This window comes from Xyrauchen texanus, chromosome 46 (genome assembly GCF_025860055.1).
Source record: "Xyrauchen texanus isolate HMW12.3.18 chromosome 46, RBS_HiC_50CHRs, whole genome shotgun sequence".
Lineage (NCBI taxonomy): Eukaryota > Metazoa > Chordata > Actinopteri > Cypriniformes > Catostomidae > Xyrauchen > Xyrauchen texanus.
The window spans coordinates 19,298,255-19,310,375 of NC_068321.1; the positions used below are offsets into that span (position 1 = coordinate 19,298,255).

A 12,121-nucleotide genomic window follows, 5' to 3' on the forward strand; every position below is an offset into this window, starting at 1 on the left:
GTTAGCTAGCCAGCTTTATCAATAGCTAAATTTGATGGATGATGACAGTAGCAGTTTATAAAATAGTCTGTACATTATAAATATGTTGACACAATTCAGTATTGATGTGATTCCATCATAACTGTCATTTTGATTTAGCAATGCACTATTGTTTTATAACAATTAAATGTATATATTTTCTGTATAACCAATTTACGTTACACTCATGAATGGAGATTTTTGCATTATCTTAAACATTGTCTAGCATTCATTTCATGTGTTATTGTAGTTTACCTTGCTGAATAATTACAGATTATCATTGACATTAACCTCACTTAGTATAAAGAGAAGATAGTTGAAATTATTTGAAAGTTACAAAGCAAGGTAGCTTGCAATTCGTCAGCGTTAGCAGGCAAGATCAAGTTACACAGACCAATCTTTATGGCAATATATTTCACATGCTTTGCAGTTATGTAAGCCTACCTGTCCAATAAGAAGAACGCCAATTCAGGGTCAGTTTTGATCCCTAAAACTGGTTTTGATCCCCAAAACCAAACGTATAGGTCCCACCAGGAATCAAATGCCCTGCTGATGTTCACTCTAGTTTTCGCTCTACTGCGATCATGTTCCCGCTTAGCCAGATTCAGTAGATAAATGTTGTTTTTTTTGGCTTACTCAGAGTTCATGTAGGAGTTGGTGTTGGGCTCGGAGCCGGACGTTTGCAGGATTCCATCTCTAAGATAATGTTACATAATGTTGCAGAGTGTCTGCTGACATGGAAGAGAAGCTACTGTCTGAGGCAAGGCTCTCGGGAGCGTGCATAAACGTCACATTCTTTGAATTTTCCCGACAAAAGCGACCCGCTCCCTTCTCATGAAATAAGTCTACAGGCTTTAATAGGCAACCCAGGAAGTCTGGGAAGGCCTCATTTTTTAAGTTGCATTACAAGCCATTCACACATTGACAAAAAAGGCTAATATTACATGAAAAAGGTTACATATTGCACTTTTAACAGAAAATTAAACTGTAATATCTATAATGTCTTAGACTCATCTTTGTGTAGTTTGATAAGATACGATTGTGAATTGTGTTTAAAAATAAGTAATTAAATAATAATTGTATTTATAACCCCAGTGAGCAAGCCGAAGGTGACTGTAGCAAGGAACACAAAACTCCCTAAGATGTTGGTAAATGGAGAAAAATAAACTTGGGTGAAACCAGACTCACTGTGGGGTTCAGTGCCCCTCTGGCTAACATCATGAATATAATGCCAATATTACTTCTGTATAGTGCAAGTCATGGTTTAAAATGATTAAACTAAGTAAGTGTTAAGGGTCAATGTTTAAACAAAGATTAATGACTAATGTCTTTGAAGTCCATCCTGGATTAACTGCAGAAGTTCACATAGATGCATTTGTCCTTGTTAGTTGGTTAATGAAGCGTTTTGTTGGCAATGAATTGATAGTCTATGTATTCCATTTCAAGAGTGTAGTCCATCATTAGATATATTTATTTATATAATGGTACATAAACCAATTTTAATGTGATATATTTGTGGAAACATTTATTTTATACTTTTTTTTTTAGATTTGTTATGGGATACAGTATGAATTTGATCTGTTCAGATCTTGAAAACAGTATTAATATGGCTTAAATTTTATTTAAGCCATATTAACTGCAGCAACCCTGGTAATGCTAAATAAATAAACAATTATAAAATAAAGATATATTATTTAAATTGTAAAGTATTTGTACATCATGGTAGTTGTTGTATAGCCTTTATGCTGATTTAAATAGACTAATCACTGCATTACAGTAAATGTTTACTCTTATTACAATAATGAGAATCTTATAAGAATAATAGTAATAAAAGTAAACTATACAGACACATTATGGTAATGACAATTTGTGCTGAAATTGTATTATTGTCATAAAAATATAACACTGCCCAAAATCTTAATGGTCACAAAATAGGCTTCATTGTCAATATGTGAAATACAATTTTATTTTTTATTTTAATTTTAGGGTGAATTGTGATGTGCAAGTTTCTCCCAAATATAAGGGCCATTTTGAGAGAATGAATCATCCTTCTCTCTCTGTCATTCCCTCCTTTGTTTCCTTCTTACCAATAGATTTAAATAAATCACACATAATCCTCTTCTAGTGCTGGGACAAGGCTGAACTCTACACAGTGATTCTGTTACAATAATCCCAGTCAAAATTGGCTTAACTTCCTACCAGACGTCCACCCAACAGACAGGCACCCAGTCTGGCACTCAATTATGATCCGAAAGACCGAGGCAGTCATGCAAAATGCCACCAATGCCCTGCGGGGTCAAAGGAAGTGCATTGGTGTAATATAATTAGAGATTCCAGAATCCCACAGATTTAACTGGCCTGTATTTGCACATTAGTGAAATTACTGCTTGTAGGGTGCATGTATTATGTCCACTAAATGGTTTAAAAAGGATAATTCACACAAAAAAATGAAAATTCTTTCATCATTCCAAACATGATTTTCTTGCATGTAACACAAAAGGAGATGTTCGGTTGAATGTTAGCCTCAAATCACCATCTACTTTCAATGTATGGGAAAAATGAAAGTGAATGGTGACTGAGGCTAACATTGTACCTAACATCTCCAGTGTTCCACTGAAGAAAGTCATATGCTTTGGAACTAAATGAGGGTTTGTAAGGGATGACAGAATTAACAATTTTGTGTGAGCTATCCCTTTAATAACACATGTGATCCAGTATTTTCTTCTCATAGCTTGTTAGCTATCTCCTCCTCTTACACACGGACTGTGAGCTTTAAGATTGAGAGGTTTTGCACAGGTGTCTCTGTGGACAGGAGCGAACCATCTGAAGTCAGTTATAGGGGTACCATTTTTTTTTTCTCTAGCATATTTGTAAGCATCCCAACTCATGCTTCACTGATGTGAGAGTACAAGTGATGACATCAGGGGTTAGGTACTGCAAGAGAGGACAAGGATGAAAGTGAGAGAAAGAAATGAAACGGGGACACTAGAGTCACTTTGAAGATACAATTAATTAGCCTTGTGCACCTGCAGACTGTAATTCATGTTTTCAAAGCATTTTAATTTTCTTTTTGACACAATCCATCAAGTACTGAAGGTTTATTTATACCTTTGAGGACATTCTGATAAAAATATGCTTCAAATATATATATATATATATATATATATATATATATATATATATATATATATATATATTGAAGATAATCATCATATGCATGTGTTCTGTTGGACAGACCACATCTTCAATTATTGGTCACGCCTCTCACATGATGGAATAGAATCCTATATGATTGTTGCTATGGCAACCACACGCCCTCACCAGGGAAATCTGAATGTAGCTCCTGTTTTAGTTCCCTTTTTCCTTGTTTAACTGCATTTCTGTTGTCTGTACTGATTATATAGCCTGAAACTGTACCATAATTAACCTTAAATGCACTTCAGCCTATTAAGTGCTTTGACAAATATTTTTTTAAAGTCAAATTTACAGACCACATCGATAATCTGGGATTGTTTTTTTTTTTTTTTTTTTGCATTTAAACATTTTTAAAAGTTTTAGCATTTCGACAGATTTAAAAATAAGAAAGATTATGATGTTAAGTGAAGAAGAAATAGGAAAAATTCTGCTCTATTACTAGGTCACTTGTCAAAAGCAACTTTGTGGCTAACCATGTTAACTCAGATTTCCTTGAATCCATTGAAGCACACAAGATGCTCAAGATACATTCTCAAATCATGCTTGGAAAACATGGATCATTAGGTTTTGCACATAACTGTTAATCAGAAGGTTGCTGGTTCGATCCCCACAGCCACCACCATTGTGTCTTTGAGCAAGGCACTTAACTCCAGGTTGCTCCGAGGGGTTGTCCCTTTAATAAGTGCACTGTGAGTTGCTTTGGAGAAAAGCGTCTCCAAATGCATAAATGTAAATGAGTGCATGCTGCCATTAAAGCAAACTTGGGACATACCAAAAACTAAGAAATAGTGAAACTTTTCCATTTAACTTTTTACTCAAATTGTAATGCTGGTAATATAAATTGTAATGACAATTAAATCATTAAAGATTCATAATAGCAGTTTCAGCAGATGTCTCAGATTTTGGACGCCACTGTAATGCGTAAAGGACAAGACAATGACAGCAGAAAAACAGACTCAATAACCACAAGACAAGAGCTTACTTTCAAACACTTTCATTATTTTCTCCATATAACTCAAAAAAGAAAACAGACCCCCAGAAAAAGTAAAGAACTGAATGATAGAAGGAGAGAGAGAGAGTTAAAAGAACTGGGCATGCTTGGGCATGCTATAGGCGCATAGGGTGATGGATACATCCAGGTCAACGGTACAAGAGCCGGCAGAATGGGTCTTTAAAGACCCTTCAGAATCCACCAAATCTGGTCATATACAGCCGTTGTGCTATCAAAGTGTGCCAGTCAGCGTGTACAATCACCACATCACATTATCAGTCGCAACCTAACCCAGGAACTCAAGCCAACACCTTTTGGGTGATCTATCCCTTGAAACAATGTATGACTCCATACATTTGGCCCTGGCTTGCATTCCTTCACATCAGCATAGGTTATCATTTGTAAATTTTCTGTGTGGTCTAATAGTTTTTTTCCGGCTGGATAGAGAAACTGAGAAATATGGGGAAGGGAGCACGGTGGGCGAGGAAAGGGAGGGAGAGAGAGAGCACACACAAACTGTGAATGAATCATTGCCAAGGAGGACAGAATTGGGGGTACAAGCCCATACACACATGCTATAAAACATCTCAGAGTCTTTGTGTTCTGTTAGCTGACAAGAAAAACAAACAAAACACCTCTTTGTTTGTTTCACTTGTTTTAGTTTCGGTTCGGATTTCGGGCGGAAAGGCCGTTGGATACTACAACCTACACCTGTTTTATGTGACCTCAAAAAAGCATTCTACTCAGGTTAACAGATACTGCTGAGGATATTGGCACGCCCGGTCTGGACTGACCCACTACGTCAGTGGTTCTCAACCTTTGTAACTCCAAGGACCCCATCAAAGTCAATATTCAATATTTGATTGATCTCAATATTTTTCTGTAGTCAACATTTAAAGGAGCCTTCAATATTCGGGTTCAGTACAAGTTAAGCTCAGTCAACAGCACATGTAAGACACAAAACATTATTTCGACATGTCCCTTGGTTATTAAAAAAAAGAGAAGACAAATATTTTGGTTACAGTAAGTTGCTTACAATGGAAGTGAATGAGGCCAATCGATAAACAATGTATTAAAAGTATAGTCACAACTCGTAATATAGCCACATTCACATCACTTGTGGTGCTTGCTGTGTTAAGTCGTCAAGGCATTGAAGTTGTAATGTTCAATATATCTTTACACAGATAATGTTAGAAAGTGATTTTATCACATTAAAATCATGTTAACATGTATAATGTTTATGGACTGGCTCCATTTACTTCCTTTGTAAGCGACTTACTGTAACCACGATTTTTGCTTTTTAAAACAAACAAGGGACGAATCGTTTGGAGGTAATCAATATTATGCCACTGATGCTGTTCATAGAACTTAACTTTTATTAAACCAAGAACATTTCCTTAAATGGGTTATGACATGTATTTTTTTATAATTGTATTATGTTTCTTGAGGTTCACATAATATAGTAATTTCTTTTGCACAACATTCCTTTTAGTATGAAAAAAATATATCTGAATTTCCCAACAAACATTAGACCCTCTGACAATTAAGGGGATGAAGTAAACACATTTTGTTGAATGCAGCATTGAAAAAATGTCAGTGAGGTTTAATGGTTTTAGCATTTCAATTATTTCAATATAACAATTGATTTTAAATACTTTTTAACACACTGTCTACACCGGACACGAGCGATGTCTCACCACAACGATTTGGTGCTGTCTACACTGGATGTGTAGAAAACGAACATTCTAAACCGTCTATTTGTCTTGTTGGCAGGAGTAGCGCCAGCACATGTAGCGCTGTGAAGTGACACGACTTGCGCATCCATTATAGACAGCATCATTAATGGGAGCAAATTGCTTTTGCCATGTCATACCGCTCGTGTCTGGTGTAGACAGGGTATAAGACTTCTTGAGACCTCCTTGGAAGTTTACTAAGGGTTCCTAATTGGCAACGGGCCCTGGTTGAAAACCACAGCACTACGTAGATTTTCATGGCATTGCCCAATAACACGTTTTTGATTTACTGTAGGTCCAAATGGAATTGATATTTGCAGTCCAAAACTAGCAGATGTTTCCATAAGTTTTCCCACGATAAGATTATCTATACAAAACTAAAACATACTTTAGCATGCAACTTGTTTTTTTTCTTTTACTTTTAGAAAACAAGGCAGTCGGCATTTTTTCAGACATCTTGCAAATAGTTAAAAAAGTATTTTTTAAATATTTATTTTGAAAGCAGCAGTTGGGAAATTTTTTTAACAGTCTCTGAATGTCTGGTCGGGAATGCCAGCATCGCACATGTGGCTTTCAGGCGTGCATGGTGAGGTCGGCAGGAGCTAGCATGTTCTCATGATCTCATCAAAGAGAGTGTGTGGGGAGGAGGCGGTCACTAAGAGGTGTAATATAATGATGACCTCACAGAATGGCAGGTGCTAACCCTAATACAACATTCAAACAATGTTCAAATAACACAAAAGCTGCCTTGGTAAATTTCACAAAACCTACCCAAGAAAATGTCATGGTCATATTTCACTTATGGTTATATTTCACTCCAAAACGAAAAAAATTATATTCTTAATATTATGTACGTTTTTTTTTTTTTTTACATTATGATATTACTTTTATTACAATTTAGCACATCCCACACCATTCTAATTACCATAATGTGGAAAAAGATTTCCATTACTGTACAGTGACTATATATATATATATATTAGGGCTGTCAATACATTAACATTTTTAATCTAATTAATTACATGGTGTCCCGATTAATTAATTGCGTTTAATCGCATATACAAATATTTGCTGAGAAAGTCCCTCATATAACAATAATTCAATATATAATGATGAAATAATGATACATAGTTGTCTTTAAATATTTTAAAAAATATATATAAATAAATATATACTGTATATAAATAAAATAAAAACATATTCAGATAATTAAAGTGGATTACATTCTTGTGGCAGAAGAGTTAATCATTGATAAGACAATACAAAAAGCGGCTTAAGAATACAATATATTGTTTAATACCATATTATTGAACATAAGTCAATCATTGGCACACAGTTCACAGCAATCCATTTCACAAGTGAATTTGTCAATCAGTTCGAGATTTATTATGAGGGCTTGTTTAAGGATCCGTCAATGAACAGCTGCGTCAGACATGCTTGTGTAGCGTCTTGGATGTGTTGCGTCATAAACATAAAATTTTTAGGTCACTGTGTCCAGTTAAATATAGTTTAATACTTAGAACACATCCTGAGATTCCTTAGTTCGGATTTGCGCTCCATCAAGTGTTTTGAACGCAAGAACGTAACGCACGTTTTTGTTGTTCTGCTGCTCAAGGGTGTTTTTCTTCACTGTATAAACTGCGCATTGCCATACAGCTGAAGTTTCACTTACTGCCCTCTTGAGTAAACAGGTGGTACTACAAGCTTGCATTTCTCAGGAGTCTTCCATATTACATTCCGGGGGGGCATTGCGATTAATGGCGTTAATTTTTTTAATGCGTTATTTTTAGTCAAATTAATGGCACTGAATTAACGCGTTATATCAACAGCCCTATAATATATATATATATATATATATATATATATATATATATATATATATATATATATATATATATAAAATTATGAAGTGTTTAATTTAATGAATTTACTTAGTATTTAGACAGTATGGTAGTATTTCTTACTTACTTTTATACATAACAATAATAAATACTTTATCGCAGTATTGAAAATGATGGGTTTGTGGTTGTGTAAAATGTGCTTAATTATCTTTTTTCTTTTTGCTAAATATTTATTTAGATTTTGGGGTGAAATATGACCTGGGCATGTTCTAGATGGGTTTCATGAGATTCTCCTGTCTAGAGCTCAAACTGAGAAGTGTGTTTCAAAAGATTAAATGCCTTAATGAATGCACAATATAATCATATAAATGCAGAACCTATTTATAGAAAGATAAATCACTCGAAGTGTGTTATGATTTATTCTGCTGAGAATGTTTCATGATATATGATGAAGCCCTTTCAGATCGTAGAACTTTTGGATTTTGGATTTTTTTCAAATGCATGTGGGTTACATCCACTACTACAGATACTGATAAATTGGTGGTGCTTTCCCTCTGTGAAAACCAAATTTTAACTTTTACTAACCCACTTTAGTGTAGCTGTGCTTAAGCTTTTTTAGCAGTTGTTGGCCAGATTGATTTTTGACATTTGAAACATTTTCTACTAGCAAGTGAATTTAAGTTGTTAGCCCTACTACTAAATATCAGCACTTCTGGAACAACTCTTGTCCAATTAGATTAGAGGACTGAAACCAACTTATAAAAAAGAGAAATCATTCAACAGCTTGAAATTTCATTTCTGGCCCACCATGACATTCTGGGCCCACTTGCACTGTAGTTTGAGATGTACCACACAGGGGGAAATGAAGGTGTATAGGACATGAGAAGAACACTTGGTGTCTGATTCCGATGAGTCACAAAAGTGAGGACATGGAGAAACATAAGCAATGCTTAGGAGTGGTGCAAGAGGAAGGCAGGTAGGGTTAGACAGGGGCCGTTTATCCATCACTTTGAACCTGTTGATATCATGGCTGTGTAACATTGCCGTCAAACGATAAGATGTCGATGGTGGTTGCGCTTTACACCCTTACACCACCTTGCGCACCCTCCCTCACCAAAGCCACCATTCGTATCAGTCCAGCACCCAAAATACAAACCAAACCCAAATGAAAACAGAAACAAAGCCACCAGCATTGTCAAGAAAAGGCAAGTAAGGAAATATGAAATAAAAAAGAAACAAGTATATCGATTTAGAACAATGTTAATGAGTAACTGAATACATAGGTTAAAACTAGAAGTTCAGAAGGATGCTTTTAAGTCTATATTTCAGATAAAAAAAAAGGAATGAAATAGCTCTTTGGAGACAGAGAAGCAGACAGAACTGTTGAGCCCCGTTTTGTGTTGCCATCCTCAGCATATTGACATGCTGTGACATAAATAGAAGTAGTTGGTTGTTTGTTTGTTTAAAAAAAAAAAGAACAGGCCTGGGCCATATCAGTCATGATAAATGATTTGATAATAGAGTATAGCCGAACAAGAGGAAATTATAGGCAATGCAGTGTTTTTTAAATAAAAAAATGGACAAACAAAATGGCGACTCCGATGTTGAGCAAAATCACCATGACAACCAGAATTGAGTTGGAGCCCTGTTGAGTGAAAAACAGAGAAAGAAGGAAAACATCAGTATTTGTCACCAAACTCATTTAAAATACTGAATCATTCTCTCCAGAACTGTAAACCTGAGAACCACTGCAACCGGATCAGTAAAGAAATATTCCATGTTCAATACAAGTTTAGCTCAATCGACAGCATTTGTGGCACAATGTTGATTACCACAAAAATGTATTTAGACTTGCCTCTTCTGAATTCAGTCTGTTACTCACCCATGTGCTGTTATAACCCCATATGAATTTCTTTCTTTTTCTTAACACAAAGCTAGAAATTGTGAAAATTGTGCTCATTGATGTCATATACAATGGCAGTTTATGGTGACCACCTCTTCAAAAGGTATAATTCATAAGTCTAATAAATTACTCCATGAGACTCAGGATTGTTATGAAAGTATACGATATGGTTTGGTGCGAAATAAACCGAAATCATATGTATTATTAAGTACAAACTTTCACTGACCGTTAATCTCTTGTGCTCATTCATGAATCTGCATGCAGGCTTTAGAGCTCTTTACATGAGGGCAACAGTAGATACGCAGCACGTGTGAGATGTGGTGTTCAAGCGAAAACTTGTTTTGATTTTCGCTTCAACAGGACCACCAGCGATATTAACAACAAACCAGAGAACACAACTTACAAACATGCCTGAAGAGTTTGTAGTGGAAGAATAGATGCATTAAAATCAAAAATTGTGATTGAGAAGGCTGAAGGTTGCTATCAGTACCGCCGCTCCCTATACGCATATTGCAAAAGTCTGCATAGGGCTCCAACTCCCTAGGGGGGCACCATCTTACCTAAACATGCAGGTTAAGTGAATTGGAGACTGTAAAATTGCCCCGTAGGTTTGAGTGAGAGTCCCCCAGCCACTTGGGGTTGCGTCAGGAAGGACATCCGGCGTAAGTCCTGTGCCAAGTCAAATATGCGGATCACAGATGGTCCGCTGTGGCGACCCCTAACGGGAGCAGCCGAAAGAAGAAGAAGAAGATTCTTTGGATGATTTGTGGCTAAAACAGGGTTTTGAGCTAAAACACCACTTGCTGCAGTAGTGCAAAATTGGTTTAAAATGGTTTATTAAGCCATACACATATTAGACCACCAAAAAACACCTGCACACTCACAGAGCATATTTAAAGAAAGCTGATTATTCCGTTCCCCTCGGCTCAATGGAGAGATGTGGTATTATCTGAATGGAAATGAGAGCCTGTGCTGCATTGGATGAGCCCCCATAAAGATGAGTGCATTTGCACAGAGACAAGTTTGTCAACCACGGTTTTTAATTGATGGGCTCATGTAAGTGTGTCGTGGACAATGTTTACAACCGCTGAGCAGAGAGACACGCGCACTGCACATGCAAGACACATGTGAGGCATGAAATTAGGCTGTTACAAGCGAACCGGATGCAGCACTGTTAAGAAGATGCCCTGATTGCTGATTTTGCACAATGAATTATGACAAGTATATCTTACAGAGTCACATTTAGTGTCTTCAGGTTTAACAACTACAGTACATTTTTCACTCCCAAAATGTTTTATTTTACTGTCAGATAGCAGTATGCTGTATAGGGCCTGTTATTCCTCTTCTTGTACTAAGCTATTCTGCAGTTTATGTATCTCGATAAAGATGTTTGTAAGTGTTGACAATGTTCACCCAAAAAGTGAAAATTCTGTCATTATTTGATAACTCCACACACATATAACTTTTTTCTCTTTTAAAATTTGAAGGAAACATGAGTGTATGATGACAGAATTTAAATTTTGGTTTAACCATATGTTTTATTTGTTTGTCAGGGCAAACTATTATGTGCATGTGTTTCTGTTTCATGTTAACCTGTCTTACTCAAGTCTGCTGCACTGCTTTCCTCTCTGCAGATACAAACATAAACCCCCTCCTTCCTGGAACTCATTCTCATCATTTGATTGGCTGCAACACGAGCAAGGCATAAGCTGTTCCCTAGCAACTGAGTGTGGGAGAGCCAATGTAGAGCTGTGTTGTGGAAGGAGCCACTTTGCCAATTTGCTGTTACCAAGGTGTTCTTAGCGCAGCTAAAGATTGCATGGCGCTAGGCTGTGAAAGGGGACAGTTTAAAGTTTGGATATGTAGTCAGGTCGTGTCTTGGACTGTTGTCGGCTCGCATGTTCCCCAGGGACTCCACACACCTACACTGTGTTTGTGGAGGTTGTTTTACCTACCTATGTGCTCTCAGGCACTGATGCATGCAAAAGCACCTGGAATGGTTGCAGTTAATTAGAAATGTATTTAGTATTTAAAATGATGTAATATTACTATCAAATTAATTGGTGTTATGATTCAGGAAAATGTTCACATTTATTTTATTAATTTTAAAGTCACCATAAAAAAAGGCATTCAAAACTTCATAATTCCCCAAATTTTACTCCGTAATGTGGAGGATTACCAAGTGAAACTGGATTCAACAGGATAAAAATGTGGGGCGGGACTTGATTTCATCAGGGAAATGATTGAATCATATAAAGCAAGCAGAGAACAGAGTAGAGCCAGGAGAGTGGTTGAAAAATAAGAGGGCTAGGTGACGTCAGCTGATAAAGAAAAGTAGTTTTAGTGGGCAAATCTTTACATTTAAAAAAAAGTTAATAAAGACAATAGTTTTTCATTGGATGACTGTGCATAATAAGACCAGGAACATGTATTAAAGTGT

The 12,121-nt window shown here is 36.3% G+C and overlaps 1 protein-coding gene across 2 annotated transcripts in view; it reads right to left on the reverse strand.

Moving 5' to 3' along the window:
* Positions 1–7,940: 7,940 nt before the first annotated feature.
* LOC127637906 (junctophilin-3-like) overlaps positions 7,941–12,121 on the reverse strand; it is a 44,828-nt gene continuing 40,647 nt past the window's right edge. The window contains exon 5 of one of the 2 annotated variants that reach the window (XM_052119148.1): positions 7,941–9,423. In XM_052119148.1, coding sequence (XP_051975108.1) covers positions 9,343–9,423 — 81 coding nt within the window. In that variant the 3' untranslated portion in view covers positions 7,941–9,342. Of the gene's footprint in view, positions 9,424–10,285; positions 10,400–12,121 lie in introns of those variants that run through there. The other variant, XM_052119149.1, reaches the window with a different exon arrangement.